The sequence below is a fragment of the Acomys minous genome, assembly GCF_964271855.1.
Source record: "Acomys minous genome assembly, chromosome: 16".
Lineage (NCBI taxonomy): Eukaryota > Metazoa > Chordata > Mammalia > Rodentia > Muridae > Acomys > Acomys minous.
In genome coordinates, this window is record NC_140498.1 from 49820301 (window position 1) to 49839050 (window position 18750).

The window sequence follows — 18750 nt, forward strand, 5'->3', positions numbered from 1 at the left end:
TAGACAACGCAGAGAGCACCAATGTCTCAGCTTCAGGTCACCAGATGAGCAGGAAACCCCCGGAGAAAGAGCAGCCTGGGCAGCTGAGACCTTGCCCTGGTCCGGGGTCACTTGGCAGCAAAGGGAAGAAGGTTGTCTGTTCACTAGGGTAAGAACCTACAACATGAAATGTCTTGTGCGCCTAGATACGGGAAGCCAGCACAAACCAAAGTCAGTGTGTGTGTGTGTGTGTGTGTGTGTGTGTGATCACACTGTGCCTTAAGCCACATCTACCAAATTCTGCCCCCATTTTATAAATGAGGACAGGTGGCATCAATGTGGAAAGAAGTTTTTTCTTTTCTTAGAGAAGGCTATGCAGAGTGTGGTCATCTATTCTCAGGGTGCATGACTCACCTGCACACCAAACTTGGCCGGGGGCAGAAGGCAGGAGTTCCTAGGCTAATCGGAACTGACTTTGCCCCAGCCCTGCATCAAGGTCCCTAACTCAATGAAGCACTCAGTAAAATTAAAATGTGGGCAGTGCACAGACACAAACGTTGTTTGTCAGCTTTCTCTGTGAGGAGATTCTATTCTCGACAGACATCCTCGGGTGCCTGGAAGGTCTGGCCAACATTCTAGAAGCCTTCTGCAAGACAGTGTCACTAGCCAGTGGCTCAGCCCTTGCTGGCACTCCACCCTCCTGCACTTCTGCACCTAGGCTTAGAGTGGCTTGCTCACTCACTGCATGTTTCCTATGACTTGTCCCCAAACGGCTGGTGCTGCTCATTTTTAAGATGCCCGAACGGATGGACTGTGTAAAACAGGGGAACACAGAGAGTTGTTTCCACCCCTGCATGTGTCTCTAATGAAGATGAAGTTTTGTGGAGATGCTCAGTAAAAGTGAGCCAGTAAAATTACAGCATCATTGGGCTGGGGTTGAGGAGACAAGTGTCAAAAAGGTAAAGTATAAACCTAAGAATTCCCCACAAAGGGTATTTCCCGGGTGATTTTCAACTGACTACATGTCTATGGTGGTGGAGTGGGAATATGTGCAAACTGGAAGATTCTTTCATTGGTATTTATGCAAAAAAGTCACACCATGCCCATCTATAGACTCAGGCCAAGGCCTTTCACCATGCTTTCACGGTGAATGCTTTACCCAGCAAGCCATCTCACAGGCTCTCTACAAACTTAAAGAAGAAAAACTCCTTGCCCTAAATGTAACAGTTCTTACCATAAAACATATTAAGTATTGGATTGAGTTTTTGTGATCTGCAACTCAGGCAAAGGAATTATTTGTAGGTGTGACGTGATAAAAAATAAAATAAATAAAAGCTTATTAACTGGACCTCATGAAAACTGAACACCTCAATTTTGAAGACAATTCACAGGATGGATGAAGGTATGTGCCTCATGCAGTCATAAGAAAGGGGCCTGGTGTTATCGTTAAGCAGGAGATGGCATGCACAGATATGAATATGGAGAGGTTTGTTTGGGGAGAAGGGAAACGGAGAGGAGTTGGGACCTGAGTGGGCCATGAGGACAGAGAGGGACAGACAGAGACACAGATGGGGGCACCCTTAGAGGAAGTGCAAGAGTAAGAGAGACAAAGTAAGAGAGCAAGGGATGGCAGGTTTGCCCTTTTATCCTGGGCCCCTGGCTCACCTAGTGACAGCCAGGTGATGATGTCAGAGGATGCTAAGCAACCAAGGGGCAGGCTGTTCATATGCCAACACCTGGCCCAGAAACAAGAACTCTTTTGGCTCAATTATAAAATGGCAACACAATTTTAAAATGGCTAATGATCTTAGTACTCCTTCTGAGATCTACCAGTGACCAGTATACAAAAAGGCATTCAACACTATTCATTGTGGCTAACCAACTTCACTGGATTTAATAAATTACCATAGAAACATACCTCTGGGTTCATCTATGAAGATGTTACCAGAGAGGTTTACCATGAGGGAAGACCAACCCTGAATGTGGGTGACACCATCCAATGGGCTGGAGACCCAGGCTAAAGAAAAAGGAGAGTGCTGAGCACACGCACCCAGCGTCCATCTCTCTCTGTTTCCTGAATATGGATGCCTCTCACTCCTGCTGAGTTCCCTGAGGAACTAGACCTCCCTTCTTCCTTGGGTTGCTTTTGCTAGGCCTCTGTCCCAACTCCACGAAAGGTAACTAATACAACCAGCCATTAGGAAAACACAAGGTAACACCACAACAAGAGCCAGCCCATGCTCACCTGGGCAGCTGCAATCAGTCAGCAAGTGCTGCAAGGAAGCAGAGAAGTAAACCCCACGGGCACTGCTGGTAAGGAGGTAAAGTGGCAGGCCCTCAAAACCCCAAATTCCAACCTACGCATCTGCTGAAAAGAAATAAAAATATATGAAGGCTTGTATATTCTGTTCATAATAGCTATTTCTTGTTTTTAAAAAAATGCCTTAATGAATACGCATCAATACAAAAAATCCAGATATTTATCAAAGAGTGGACACACAAATTTGGTTATTCACACAATGAAACGTGATGCAGTAAAAGGGGGCAAAGCACTAGCTACTTGCTACAATGTAAATGAGCTTTTGTAATATTCTAAGGCGAAGCCAATGAGGAAAGGCCACACATGACTCCATTCACAGGTGCTGTCGCTGCCCAGATTGAGACATATCTGTGCAGGAAGGTGGAGGCTCCCTGTGACAGGTGACTGTGGTGGACACAGTGCTGCTTTAGACCATCGAGTGCCAGCATCACTCAGACTTTATTGAAAGCAATCGTTGAACGCAATAGGAATGACTGTTTTGCTAAGTAAGTTCCCAAGAAAGTTAAAAAAAAAAATAAAAACACTACTAGCTCATGGTGGCACCCACCAGCAAGCCCAACACTAAGGAGACTGAGGCAGGAGGCTCATTAGTGGAAGACCAGGCTGGGCTGGAGCCTAACTCAAATAAACAAACAAAACTGGATTGTTTCAAAAATTCGTTTTTAAAAAAAGTATTGATGTGGGCTGATAACTGGATCCTGTAGCTGGTCACTATAATGAAGGAGCGAGAAAAGACCAACATTCCTGTTTAGACACAGGAACTAGCAAGAGGGAACTTCCTTTGGCCAATTGAATTTAGTTCAGTTATTTGATCAAAGCAAAACAAAGCAAAAATGTCTTGTGAGCAGGCAGCTCTTAGAGCCAGCACTGAGAGCTCCAGCACTGGGGCAGGCAGCACTTCAGTAAGTACAGAGAGAAGGGAAGAATCAGAAGCAATTTAACTGGCTACCGACACTTAGTCAATCAACAGTCGCCCAGTTACAGCTTACCTAGTTAATTGCTTCTAGCTCACTTATCACTACAGGGCCTTCCACAACCCACCAGCGTTCAGCTACTGCGATTACACTCAATATTGATTTAGGTTGTTGGGGCAAATATGTCCACTCCCACAGCTTTTATTGAGCAGATAACCTCCTCAAGTAAGAAAGAACTAATTTGTCCTAAATGAAAAGGCTCCACTGAAGCGCTCACTTCATCTCCTGACCTGTTACAACTGTTTAACCCTGATTACTTCTACTGAGAAGCCACTTACTCTCTCCCATGGGGGGATTTACGGGGAAAACTGAGAAATGTTCAGAATTAACAAAACCCCTCAGTTCCTACAAGGCATCTGTAGAGGTGCAAAACATTCGGTAAAACAATCTCTTATTTATTATTTTTAAAATACACTTCTTTAAAAGTTACTTTTTTTTTTATTTCTCTATGTTTACCTTTGTGAGTATATACCATGTGTGTTGGGGGCCTGTGCAGAGGGGGTCAGATCCCTTGATCTGGAGTTAGGGTGGTTGTAAGCCACCTGACCTATGTACTAGGAATTGAAACCAGGTCCTCCAGCTGAGCAGAAGTGTTCCTAACTGCTGAGCCATCTCTCCAGCTCCCCCAGCCCCGCAAAGAAACTTTTAAAGAATGCTAGCCAAGGAGGTAGAAATATCCTGCTAGGGGAGAAATATCAGGAAAAATAAATTTAGGTCCTTAGAACAATTAAATCCAATTTTATTACACTTTAAAATTTATTTTGTGTGGGTGTTAGTGTACCCATGGCACAGCACACACCTGGAGGTCAAAGGACATCCTATGGCAGTTGGTCTTCTCCGACCATGTGGGCTTCCATAATTAAACTTAGGTTGTCAGACTTGGTGGCAAACACCTTTATCCTCTGAGCCATCTTACCAGCCCTCAACTACAATTTTAAAAAAGCATCTTTGTCCTGATTACTCCCGTGCAGGATTCCTTTAGGACAAATGCGGTAAACCTCTGAGAGAAGCTCCATGGTAGCAGAAAAAGTCCTAATTAGGATATGTGTCAAAGAACTATAATTATCAATTTGCCTAATTAAAATGAGTATCTGAGCACGCCTTAGGGATGCGAACCTTCTCTTGAGTGAGGCGTTTACATACCTCGTCAGCAGGGCAGAGCGGATTGTGTTAACAAGGAAGGCATGGTTGAAACTCCTGGAGAAACATAAGTTCTGTCACTCATGTGTCCCCTCTGCTGGCCTCCAGGGCCACGCCCACGCGCCCGGAGGCCACGCCCACTCTCTGAGACCCTCCGCCCACTAGGTCCTGGGGGTGGGGTGGCTAATTCCAGAGGGTAAACACACTGTAAACTAGGAAGAGTTGCTTTGATGGTCTCGCGAGAACTGTCTCTACCAACTTAAGGCTCTGCTTTGAAAGTCACTGGACTGCCCTGGAGCACCGAGACAGCGGCTGGAGTGCAGCTACGCACGTTTCTGCGGCATCTGACACCATGCGCCTCTGTGCCCAAGCCTTCTTGTCAAGCTTTTGTGCCAAGACTGGCTGCTGTTTTTTCCAGGATTCCTGGCTGTTTCTGCTCTTGAATCTTCTGTGTATGCTACATTCATTTAAATAGTACACGTATGCCAAGAAACACACAGTACAGATAATGCACAGGAGGAACCACTCACTATGGTACAGTGTCCCCCTTCAGAATAATGTCCCCAAATCTTAAAGCAGCACTCTGTACTCCCCATGCATGGCACTCATCCCTGCCTCCCTAAATGCCCGATATCTCAAGCCTATTTCATGAAGTGTGATCCTATGACTTACTCTCGCATGTAAGTCATGGCCTGCCCCCATCAAGCAGGCATAGCACTTACAATCCTGACTCCTCCCACCGCCCTCGTGGCCATGAGGAGCCAAGGATCACTGCTTTGTGCCACAGCTCCAAGGCTGGATTTGGAGCCTGAGGGCTGGTAATTTGTCACCTTTTCCTTCTTTATTCTTCACAGCCTATTACAGCATGTAAATGAAACAAGGCAGGTACCTCTCAGAACGGAAGGAAGGCTATAGCATGAACGCTCCTGTCTGCTAGAGGGAATTTAAGCAGATGCAACCCTTCTGGAAAGTAAAGTGATGATACCTGTAAATCTGACGGTGAATAGACTCTATAACCCACACCCTTGCTCCTGGAGAAGTTCTCTCATGTGTCTACGGAGGACAGTTGTACAAAAAGGCTTATTATAACACAGTTTACAAGAATGAAAAGCAAATAGCTAAACAGTCATTGCACCAGTCAGGACCAAGTTGGAAATAGTTAACATACTAAAATTAGGAACACCCTAAGTCGTTTTCAAAGGGATTATTTATAAGGGGATGGATATAAAGAACCTCTGAGGGACGTTTTAGCAGCTGAAAGATGGATCCATTGTCACCCAGGTACTTCGATTTGGAAAAAGGGTCTGAGAAAATAAAGACTGTTGAGAGAAGCGGGTCTTCAGGGGAGTAACACAGCCTGCAAAAGTGAAACCTGAAAGGACACCAAGTGCAGGAATAAATGTGCTGGTGTTTGCTTCCCCTCCCCCAATCTCCTGTGGGGGCTTCCCAGTGGCTGAGTCTCCTCCTTGCCTAAGAACAGGGCAAGGAGTTCATTGCTGCAAGTCCATGGCAGTCACTCACCTAGAGCACTGTGGGAAAAGAGAGATGTGGAGAAGCATGGAGAAGAAAGATACCAAGTTGGAGAAGACTCAGCATATCCATTAACAAAATGTACAACACACGTGCTCGATCAATGGGTTAGAAGGAAGTTAGGAGAACTCCTTATAGTAATACGGATGCATCTCAAAAACATAAAAAAAAAAAAAAAAAGACACATTAAAATCTGCAGAACATGGCACCACAGCCAGAGTCTATTTTCCCCAGTCTACCACAAGTGACTTTTTGGTTGTGCACAACCTGTGCAGAATCTTGAATTGCAAAGAGGGAAAAGAATGAAAGACCTAGCAGACAGCCAGAGCTAAGTCTGAGGAAAAGAACTTGAAAAAAGGATGTGAAGACTGAGAAGGAGCCAGACTTCCCCACTCCCACCAGGGGCCGTGAGGAGAGAGAAGAGCTGGTGCCAAGGCCTTCAGGGGTTTGGAACTGGCCTGCTTTTTTGGAGTACTTCAGGCAAATTAGAGGCAGGAGAATGAGGCAAGAAAGGGTAAGCGAGAATGAGGCAAGAAAGGTAAACAAACGTTGCTGTGGATCTAAGCTAGCTGCCAGAGAGGAACCTACCCCAAAGTTCCAAGCTCAAATGAGGAAAACAAGAACCCATGGCATTCCCTCTGAGCAGCTCAAGGCCTGGTGTTCGCTTAACACCTAGCATGTGCCCCACCCACTCTTGGATACAGAAATATTCTCAATGTGTTAACGCTCCCTTAGAGGCAAGACGGAAGGTCACATTATCTAAGACCAAAGTCCACGAACGCTCCTGGAAACCAGATTGCTTTCCCTCTCTACCGTTACAAATAAACGGTGGGATATAAAATACAATCTTCCTACAAGTAACAACTTCTGACACACACGCCTAGCTTGCCAGGTGCCTCCCATAAAGCTCCATGTGGTCCGGTTCTACAGACGGGAAGCTGAGGAAGTCGGAGGATTTGGTCCACGAGCCCAAGCAGTTATGCATTTCTCTACTGTCTCTGCCCGACCTCCGTTTTGTTTGGTTATTTTGTTTTGTTTGTTGTTTGCAAGGTCAGGTGAAGGCCAAGAAAGGACCGGCAACCGCGAGGGTTCCCTACAGCCGCCCCGGTGCCGTGTGCAACCCAGGAAGGGATCCGGCTGGAAGCGCGCGCCCGCGACCGGAAGGTTCTGCGGCTGTGCAGTCCCCCTTCCCGGGCCTCCCAGCAGTACCTGAGGGAAATGCGTCCAGGGTCCTACCCCGGGCTCTGTGGAAAACATCCCCCGCCTCCGCAGCTGACATGGCGAGCGACTTCCTGGCCTTGTCTGGGCACGTTCTGTGGGAGGAGGAAGCGACTCCGCACCGTCTGGCAGGCCGGCCTGGAACAGTTTCTGGAACCCGCCCTCAGTTCCTGGATGGACCGGCGGGGCGGGGCCGCTCTGGGTGCTGCTAGTACTGCCTGGGCGGGACAAGGGGCATGCCACCCCTCTGGGATCAACCCGTGTGCCTGGTCAGGGTCCCACTTGCACAGGGACGGACTGGTGTTGTTGCTTTGAGGCCTGAGTTATCATATTTAACAAGCATTGGGCAGCTTTAGTAATGTGGAATTGCAGACTAACAAAAATAGTGAAAAAAAAGAAAGGCGTAGTACAAGTATATCCCAAGCAATATTTGGAAGATACTTATGCCAGGTTGTTTTTTGTTTTTTTTTTAAGTATTGTTTATCGGATCCCCTACATTTTATGTTGCAACCCTTCCAAACTGTCTACCATAATCTCGGGAGCCTTTAAGGCACCTTGATTGTCCAGACATTGCCAGCATTACTCTGTCACTGTTCCCTCTTGCTGGGCAGCGGACATTCCCCTAAGCATTTTCTGTTTAGCTCAATACCTCATTGGCTGCACTTGTCAGATGGGGAAACTGAGGCTCAGGGGGTGACACAACTCTTTAAAAACTAAGAGCTGCAGGCGAGTAAGGCAAAGTGGACTCTGTCCAGCCCAAAAGCTGTTACTAAACTACACCCCTCGTACTTGCTACTAATCCAGATCTCAAGATGGAGTTGTTGAACTCAGATCTCCAAGAAGAGGATGTTTTGACTTACCACCACAGGGGAATTCCTAGGATAAGACAAGAGAAATCCTCTTCTCAACAAGTGTACCTGAAATGTTTCTGTGGTTAACAGAGCCAGGCTGACTTTCCTGTGGCCTTGAACTAGAGTCAGATAAAGGTCGTAGTGATTTAGAACAAGTACAAAGGAGCTCCTGTCTCACTGCCTGGGGTCATCCTACCACTTACTGTAGATATGATCTTAAAAATCAGTGTCTCTGCACCTCAGTTTCCCTACCTGTCAAATGAGAATAATAACAATACCTAGGGTTATTGGGTTGGAAAGAAACTTACATGATGTTGTGATTTGCACACGGGCTCCTATTGGACAGTTGGCCCCAAATAGTGGGGAGTGGAAAAAAAAAAAAAGAAATAAAACAGACAGGAAAGGACATGGTGTGGTAGAAGAGAAAGCTTATTATAGACACGTGGGAGAGCATAGGCAGAATCAGACATCTGCGAGAGTCCAGAGTGGAGATGGCCAAGCTGACCTGGCCATGTGGGGAGAGGGGGAAGGGAGGAGAACAGGAGAACCAGGTGCAGCAGCAAGGAGGCCAAAGGTACAGGGGCAGGTAAAACAAACTGTCTGGATTACGTAGGGAAGAGCAGCTCAGCCCCTGGGCTAGAGAGTTCAGGGTAGAGGGCGGGGTATGCCGGCCACACTGTAGCAGGTAGAGACTGAGGGATGCTGGGAGAACCTGGAGGCCAATTGTCCTGGGTTTGAAACTTAACAAGTGGCAGGATTTGGGGAGGTTCAGAGAAGTTCAGAAGATAGTGTGGGATTGGAAAAACCAAGTTCTTTTGGAAGGTGTGTCTTGGAGGAGATAATCTTGTTCCTAGCTGCTTCCTGCTATGTCTACTTCTTGTCCTCTGTGGAGCGAGAGTCTCCTCTGCCCACGTGCTCCTACCTCTGTGATGTTCTGCCCAAGCACATGGCCCAAGCACCTGAAACACGGAACCTGCCGCCTTTAAGTTGTTTCTGTCTTAGCAATAAGCAAACTAACAAGTACCGACGAATTTGTATGTCAAAGTGCTTAAAGTAATAGTTCCGATAGCAAGTAGAAAGTAACCACAGTCTATTCGCCACCTCTGATACCTCATCACAACTCTGCTCCCCACATACAACCCAGACTTAAGGAGAGATCTTAGGAAATGTACAAAGCAGAAGTGAATGACTGAGCATCAAAGCCTTACTGTTTTTGAGAGGGCTAGCCCAGCCTACTTCTCAGACCATAGCTTTTGCAACCACAAGTCTCTCGATTCATTAAATATGTAGATCTAGCTCTTTCTTGGCACATTTGAATGTGGTCTTTTTTTTTTTTTTAAAGAACTGTTAGCCAGCTTTAGCTTAATCTTTAGTCTCAGGCCTTGGGAGGCAAGGTGGATCTCTATGAGCTCAAGGCCAGCCTAGTCTACAGAGGGAGTTCTAGGACAGCCAAGACTATACAAAGAAATCCTGTTTAAAACAACAACAACAACAGCAACAACAACAGGAGAACTGTTAGCAGGGGTGGGTTGGGAGGAAAGGGATAAAGAGTAGATTTTAGAAGGGTGAAAGTCACTGCCTGGTATGCTACCTCACCCCAGGCTCATCCTTATTGAGGAATGGGATAGAGAATCTATCTGGCTGCCTTAAACAACAGCCCATCCATCTTTCTCAGGCAGTGTTCAGGTCTCTTTTCACGAGAATGGACTTTGCTGTCCTCAGCATGTACTTTGGGTGACAGTGATGCCAGCTCCATAGCAGGAGATAGAAGCATGCCATTTGCTCTTATCAGCTTGTGTTGTGTAGCAATTTCTTCCAAATTAGAACATTCTTCCTAGAGAGAAGCTCCTGTCCTGGGTGGTGGGAGTAACTCCTTCCACAAAGCCAGCAGAACAATTGCCTTTATTCATACTCGAAGGTATGAGGCAGCAGGGCCCTTTCCACTTTTTACAGAACATATGTTTGCTCCTTGCAATTGGTCTATGAGTTGTGACCTTTGCTTTTCCAGCACCTGCCATAGTACACTCCTACGACATACATCCTTCCCTCGTGTCTCAGTTTCCCTGGCTGGTGGAGCCAAGTTAGAAGCCTGCTGGTTTTCAGAGTCTGGTGAGTGGCCTGGCTTCCGCATCTGGCAGGACAGTCCAGGCACTGCTTACTTCTAGACGAGAACAGGACAGGACAGAAGGACCTTGAGGTCAAAGGTCTGCTTACTCTCTCAGGAACAGCTAGAGTGCTTTAGGATGAGGCCTCTGTGCTAGGAAATGATTCTCCACTGGGTGTTACAGCTTAGCTCTTTTAGAATGGAATGGCTGGTATCAGATGGCAGTGAAGACTTGGGAGCTCCACAAGCCTGTAATCATACCAAAAGCGTTCCAGGGCTTTGTTCAGTTGCTCTTCAGCAGAGGATGTAGGACACTCGAAACCAGCCAGAAACCCCAGGGGCTGCTTCACCAAGGGTCAGCACCAAGCTAGCCGAGACGGTAGAGCTGTCTTCAGTGGCTTCCAAGGTAGGTAGCTTCGCCATTGCAGTCAAGCCCCAGGTGTCCAGCAGCAATTCTTCCCCAGAATAAATGGAGTCTCAGATGGTCATGGTGGAGGAATGGTGAGCACTCAAGAAAGCCAGCCAGCCAACCTTTATTTATAAGCCTGGGCCAGTGGGGAGGGGGTTTGTGGGTGACTATGTCTGATTTGCTGGGTCTAGGGGTGCCAGGATACCTAATCTACATGCAGTGGTACAGCACCCCATTTACATGCAGTAGCATGGGGTCCTATCACAAGGAGAACACAGAACTTAATTATCCTATGGGAGGAAGAACATCCATGTAAGATTAGAGGTCATTTGCTGGAGGCTAGGATCTCCTTAGCGTAGGGTCGGGTATTTTCAGGAATCCCCAGGTACTTGCTGAACAGGCACTATCAGGAAAGGGCTCAGCCTGTAATTTTCCCTGACCTGAGGGCTATGCGATGTTCCTTACAAGATCTGAGGTTCCACAAATCAGGCAAAGAGAGAGCCCTACCGAGAAGGGGTATCCACCATTATAGACCGAGCTCAGATGCTATCCAGAGAAGCCAGCCTTCAACATTACCAGCAGTGTTCCACAGCCCGGGAGCCAACTTGGCACCTAGATTCCAGCTCTGCATAAGAAGCTGAGGCCGGATTTACTTTAAAACGCCTTACTCTAACATGTGGTTGTATTCTCGGTGAGGCCTGTAATGGTTAATTTTAGGTCTACTCTATTGAGCCATAGGGCCAGAATATTTAGTCAAGCATTACTCTGCATATTTCTGAATTGATGATTTTGAAACGAGTTTTGTATTTATCTATGGAGTTGCAGTTTTTGCCTTGCATAGTGTGATGGACATGGTACTAGTTACCGTCTCAGTCAGTGCTCTACTGCTGTGAAGAGACACCATGGCCACAGCAACTCTTACAAAGGACAGCATTTACTTGGGGCTCACTTAGAGTTTCAGAGGCTTAGATCATTGTCATCATGGCAAAGAGTACGGCAGCATGCAGGCAGACATGGTGCCGGAGGAGCATCTCAGAGTTCTATAGCTAGATCTGTAGGCAGAAGGGAGCAAGGCACAGGGCCTGGCTGGGGCTTTGGAAACTCCAAAAGCTCACCCTCATTAACACACTTCCTCCAGCAAGGCCATGCTTACTCCAACAAGGTCACATCTCCTAATCCCTGTCAAATAGTGCCACTTTCTGGTGACCACACATTTAAATATGAGCCCATGGAAGGGCATTCCTATTCAAACCACCACAGTTGTATTTCTCCTTGCTGTGACAAGTGCTGGATGTGATCATTTGCATGAGAAATGTCCCCATAAATCTCAGGCATTTGAATACTTGGTCCCCAATTGTTGCCTCTGCTTGGGATGCTTAGGAAATGTGGCCTTGTTGAAGAAAATAGGTCACCGGAGGTGGCATTTGAGAGTCCGAAGACTTCCACCATTCTGAGTTTTCTCTGCTTCCTGCTTGCCATTCCAGATGTGAGCTCGCAGATGTTCCTGCCACCAAGGCTGCTGCCTGCTGCCATGATATCCCTGAGGAACTGTAAGGTCAAGTAAAGTCTTCCTTCTATAAGTTGCTTCTGGTCATGGTGTTTTATCACAGCAACAGAAAAGTAACTAATACACCAGACAAGTAGCAATTTAAGTTTAAAAAAGTATTTATTTTGACTCACAATCTGGGGCAGGGAAACACCTGCAAATCAGGAAACAGAGAAAAGAGACGAATGTTGGTATGTGTTCACTTTGTCAGTTTTGTTCAGTCCAAGATTTTAGCCCATGGATGATGATGATGAAGATGCTCATCATTTAGCTAAGGCCCGCCTTCCCACCTCAGCTAATGCATGGGAGAGCCCCTCCCAGGCGTGCCCAGTGCTTGTTGCCTGGGTGATCCTAGGCCCTCTCAAGCTGGCAGTCAGCATTCACCATCCTAGGCTTCATTCAGTCAGTTGAAGATCTTGATGAAGAAGAGACTGACCTCTTCCCAAGCAAGAAGGATTCAGCCCAGGAGACAGACTTTGTACCTAAAGTGAGGACCAGTGCTCATCCCAGAGCATCCATGCTCACCCTGGGGGACCCGCCTGCCAGTCCATACTGCAGATTTTTGGATCTGCTAGCTTCCGTAACCATATGAGCAGATTCCTTCAAATAAGCCCATTTATGGATCTAGATGCATGCTATTGGTTCTGTTTCTTTCAGTACAGACTATAATAGAGTTTTCTTCTGAAATATTGACATCCCAGAGCTGGGGGCATAGTTCAAGTTGGTGTTGTCTGGAATGAAGGACAAACATCCTCACAGAAATCTGAAAGTACATTGTGTCGCCAGCCCATCCATGCTCTTTGGTTGCTGGTTCAGTCTCTGTGAGCCCCCATGGGCCCAGGGTAGTTGTCCTTCTTGTGTTGTCCTTCACCCCTCTGCCACCTTCAATCTTTCCTCCCACTTTTCTATAAGACTCCCTGAGCTTAGCCTATTGTTTTTCTGTGGGTCTCTGCATCAATTCCCATCAGCTGCTGGATGAAGACACTCAGAAGGCAGTTATGCTAGGCTCCTGTCTGCAAGCATAGGAGATTATCATTAATAGTGTCAGAGGTTGGCTCTTTCCCATGGGGTGGGTCTCAGTTTGAACCAGTCATTGATTTGATGTCAATTTCCACACCACTCACTGCTCTTTAGAATTCTTCTAGGCTGGTTTGGTGGTGTGGACTATTTAAGGCATATATCATTAAATACAGTATTTGTTCAATAAAGGGCTTGCAGCTGTTGCTGATGCTCTGATAGCCACCAATGGCCTTTCAGCAGGGCACAATCCACAGGCCCAGACAGAGAGGCAGGAAAAATCCTGACATTCAGAATCTTTTTAATACAGTAACTTGAATGTAATCAATCCACGTGGGTTTCTGTCCATCCACTGATCTCCTCTCCTGCGTTGTGCAACACTCCCTTGTAGATTATCTTGTAAGGACGAGCAGAGGGACTTCTGGTTACTCTCCAGTCTTTTTTTTTTTAACTTGAATAATGAGTTCATCCCCCTAAAATGCATCTTAGCATTTTAAAATTTATTAACTATGTTGATAGAAAGGTCTTGCCTCCTTTCTCAGTAAGAATAAAGAAAAACATGTTTTCATTTGAAACCAGTCCTCTCAATTCAAGTATCCATCACATGTATAGTCTAAGCTCTTCGTAGGCATGCAAGGTCCCCAGGGAACTTAGAACATAACAAGAATCCATTACAGACCATCATGATGCACAAAGTCCTTAGTAAGTACAGGAGAAATCAAATTGAGTTTTCTTCTTGATTAAACTTGCTGATGTTTATTTTCCTGAGGGCAGACAGCATGCCTACCTCAAAGGCCATCACTTCTGTTATAAGGATCCCCAGTGAGAATAACGTAGACTAAACTTGAGTCAAATAATTATTTTAAAGTTAGAAGTATGTTCGGAGACTTTGAAGAGGACACGAACACATAAACAAAGCTGAAAGGCTAAATCCCTCCATGAAGTCTAAGAGAACACAAACATTCTAGTGAAAATAAGAAAGAAAATTCAGGCAAATTGAATTCAATGAAGAGAAACACTGAAGAAAATGCAAATATAAATGAAGCTGGAAATAAAAATAAGTCAACTAAATAAGTCAACTAAAAAAACTCAGTGAAAAGCCTCACCAATAAAATGTGTTCTGCAGAAGACAGAATATTAGGGGTTGAGAAGAAAGTAGCGTAACTGTATCATTTAGTCAAAGAAAATGTTTTTTAAATCTGTGAATGACACCTGAGATCTTTAGGACACCAGGAAAACAACCAAACTTTTGACTTTTGGGCACTAACAAAAGAGAAGAATTCTATGCTAAAGGCACAGAAAATATTTTCAACAAATTTAATGAAGAAAATAACCAAAATATAGTGAAAGAGGTTCATGTCAAAAAAGAAACACCCTCTGCAATATTGTAGTTAAAACACTAAATATACAGAAGAAAGAAAATGTATTAAAAGCTTCAAGAGAGAAACATCAAGACACACACAAACTAAAAGTCACATACAGGACCATCAGAATAATTACTTACTTCTAAATGAAAATCTTACAAGCCAGAAAGGCTTGCAACAGTGTTTTTGGATTTCTTCACAGACATCATAGGTGCCAACAGAGACTAATAAACTCAGTAAAGTTATCAATCACAATAGAAGGAGAAAGAGTCAACTGAATGGAAGGAAATCTTTGCCCACTATATGCCTAACAGAGCTAATATCTGGTAGGTACAAAGAGAAAAACAAGCAAACAAACAAGCAAAGGCTGAATATTAAGAAAACAAATAAGAGCCAGGTGCAGTGCTTCACACCTGTAATCCCAGCACTCTGGAAAGCAGAGGCAGGTGGATCTCTGTGAGTTCAAACCTAGCCTAGTCTACAAAGAAAGAGTCCAGGATGGACAGCCAAGGTTTCACAGAGAAACCTTGTCTCAAAAACAAAAACAGAGAAACAAATAAACAAAACGAAGGAAGAAAGGAAACAAATAAAGAAGGCAGGTGATGGGCTCATGGATAGAAGCACTTCCATGTAAGCCTGAGAGCCTGAGGCTGATCCCTGGGACTCCTCTGTGGAAGGAGAGCATGGATTCAGGGAAGTTGTCCTTTGGCCTGTATGTGCATACTGTGGTATGCATGTGCCCCACTATGGGTAAACACTTTTATTTAAAAGTTTTATATCCCCTTGATCTCCTTTAATTGTCTTATTGCTCTAGCTAGAACTGCAAGTACTATATTGAATAGATATGGAGTGAGTAGGTAGCCATGTCTTGTCCCTGATTTTAGTAGAATTGCTCTAAATTTCTCTCCACTTAATTTTATGTTGGCTTGCTGCATATTGCCTTTATTGTGTTTAGGCATGTGCCATGTATCCCCAACTTCCCCAAGACTTTAAACATGAAGGGGTGTTGGAGTTTGTCAAAGGCTTTTTTCAGCATTTAATAAGATGATCATGTGATCATATTCTCAAGTGAATAGCCCCAGTTCCCCCACCAGAGATGCCCAACCTGTGGACACTCAACATTATTTTGGGTAACCTAGTATTTACATATATAATCTACACACATCCTCTTATATACTTTAAATAATTTCTAGGTTATTCTGATACCTAATATAATAAAATATTATGTATGAAATAAATATTATAGTGTGTTATCCAAGACATACAATAAAGTATGCAGAATAGACACAAAATTTCAAGTATTTTGATCTATGGTTGAATCTGAAGGTATGAAGCCCAGGGATATAGAGACATGACTATATGTGTATGCGTGTTTATGAATGTATGTGATGTATAAGTTCAGCTGATCTTCAGTCCCACTTGGGTTTAAAGAGCATCTCAAATGCTGTTCTTTTAAGAAGAACTATATGAAATTGCTATATTTGTAGGTCAAAATGGTTAAATATCAGTCATTTCTTATGGTACTTTGTTAAAAAAAATAAGGGCTTTCAATGCCTGCCCTTGCTCTGAATAATGCATAGAGACTTTTATATTTATTAAAAGCTTCAAGTACTATAGCTGGGCAGGTACTGAGCTATTTTAACCCGATTATGATGGCCTAGCCTACTTCGCAGCCATGCTACCTGTTACCTGCCATCTTAGTTTCACCCCAGCTCCTCCTTCTTCATCCGTGTCCTCATGGTGACTCTCTCGCACTGAGATCAGAGGTCCTGCCTTAACTCTCTTGCCCAGCTATTGGCTGTTCAGATCCTTAGTGACCCATCATAAATGATGGAGAACAATTTTTACACAACATTGAGACAAGAGATGCTTTATAAAAATTACAATACCAAAGTCCGGACTACAACCAGAACTCTGGGCACAAAAAACAGCATTTGAACACACAGCACACAAAAACATCCTTCAATAGTTTGTCCATGAATGGAGCAACTAAAAACTACGGGTGCCCTGTCTGATAACTTCTTAGAATATATGCCCAGAAATGGGGCCAATCCCCCCCCTTCCCCCCAATGACACATGCATCTTCCTAATCTCTCATGCATTTGCCAAGCTGCCCTACAAGCCACGAGGGAAACAATTTGACTAGCTAAGCCCGTATGCTACTCTCTCTGTTGGGATTTTTCTGTGGAACTGGGATCTCCTTTCTCCTGGCAACTAGACACGTACAACTGTCTCCCTCACCCTCAGTGTACCAAGGTCATGCAGCAGAAGCTGACTGTACCTACAGTGGTAGCATAGAACCACCTGAAATGTCTTATGTGTTTAAAATTCCTTTACGTCACAGTAATTATCCCGAGATGCACATGCACTATGAATACATAGTGTTGTGAACAGAATAATAGTACAGTTTGAAGTTACACGGTACCAGCTACCGTGTTACGCGGTCAGCCTATTGATGCCTCACCATTACCCTAAGATCTAAGCATCATCACGTCCACCTTCAGATAAGGCGATATCATCAGCTTGTCCAGATGGCACAGCTGCTGTACTAGTTGCATGCTGCTACAAAACAAGATAGCAGGACTTAGCCATTTAAGACAACACATATTTATTTGCTATTTATTGATTTCCTTGTTTGATGCATTTATTTCTAAAAACAGGGTCATGCTATGTAGCAGACTGCTGGTGGCCAACTGGCCCCCAGTCTCTTGAGTGTTGGAATTACAGGCATACACCATCTTCTCTTTGGGAGCTTGCAAGAAGCTGAGATCAAGGTACCAGCCAGGGCTGGGGTCTCAGGTTAGGATTTGATAAGGAGCAGATCTGCTTTCAAGTTCATGCACGTGGTTATTGAATGCTTTCAGTTTCTCAGGGGTTGTTGCACTGAGAGCCTAAGCCACCTGTTGGCTCCCTGTCCCTGGTTCTTTCAAAGAACAAAGAAGGTCACCCACGGAAGCTCACTCTATCAAAGCCAGCACAGGACAGAAAGAACTTCTTGTATGGTTTGATCACAGAAGCGACATCCCATTATCTTTGCTGTATTCTTTTGGTTAGAAGCACATTACCAGGCTAGCCCACTAAGGTGATTGATACTGATTACCTTCGAAACAGGATCCAGAACTGCTCAGGAGACAATCATCTGGGCACGTCTGTAATGCAGTTCTAGATGAGGTTAATTGAGGTGGGAAAACTCATCTGAAATGTGAGTGGCACCAGCATCCACTTCCCTCTGCTTCCTGACTGTTCATGCAATGTGACCTCAACATTTGTTGCCCTGACATCCCCACCGTGATAGACTGCCTGTATCCTTGAACGGAGATACAAAAGAAAGTCTTCTCCCTTAAGTTTCTTTTGTTGCAGTTAAATAGCAGAATTAGGGTTTGAACCACCCCCAGACACTCAAGCTTTCCCAGTTGACCACTATGCTCTGTTGTCGTCTCTCAGATGAATCAGCCTGATTATTTCCTTAATAGATTAGTCTGGCTAGTCTCCTATGGGCTGCAGTGCTTCTCAGCTGTGTTACCCTTTTCAATTTAATCTCCCCAGGCAAAGGATGCTGACCAACGCAGCAGAGGGGGCGACAAACTTACTAGTGCTACAGGTTTCATCCTGGGGTGACTTAGTCATAAGACTAATATGACTTCTAATGGTACACCTTGACCCGTAGCTAATAAACCCAGTCTTCCATGAGATTTGTACAACATCTCACCAATCTGCATATAGAGAAATGAAAATGTAGCCAACTCAGAGCAGAGAAGCAAAGCTGCCTTGAGAGGCAGAATTGATATTGTCCACGCAGTCTTCCCTTTCACCTTTGTGTTTAGCATCTGTAACTCAATTCAGAGTTGAAGCATGTTGCCTGGGCAAACATCTTTAGACTCAGCCATACATCTGTGTGTAATTTGGTTTTCAGGGGGGCAGGGAAACTGGTCATGAGAGCACTTCTGTGGGCAGAGGTATATCTTCATTTACTGAAATGTTCCTAGCAACAGAAGTTGTTTTCTTTTTCGCCCCCAAGTCCTCAGAGTGGAAACAGGCAAAACTGATGACAGGAAATCTAGAAAATGGTCGATGTGTTTCAGTTTCCTGAGAGTGCAATTGTGTTGTAAGTGTATTCCACTGCATTTACCAACATGAAATCAAAGTGGTGTGTTTTTTTTTTAATCTAATGACAAACATGAGTTACTGTGGGTTTTTTTTTTTTTCCTTTAAAAGCTAACATATGGAACAGCAGGTAAATGCGATCATGTCATACTGCCTAGGGACTGTTCTGGCATTTCAATTGCATTTTTCTTGCA

General features: G+C 44.8%; 1 protein-coding gene across 1 annotated transcript in view; it reads right to left on the bottom strand.

Annotated features, from left to right (window-relative positions):
* Positions 1–7350, bottom strand: part of CPPED1 (calcineurin like phosphoesterase domain containing 1) — a 122858-nt gene extending 115508 nt beyond the window's left edge. The window contains exon 1 of the mRNA XM_084763178.1: positions 7153–7350. Within this exon, the coding sequence (XP_084619304.1) occupies positions 7153–7222 (70 nt within the window). The 5' untranslated portion in view covers positions 7223–7350. The remainder of the gene's footprint in view (positions 1–7152) is intronic.
* Positions 7351–18750: the final 11400 nt, after the last annotated feature.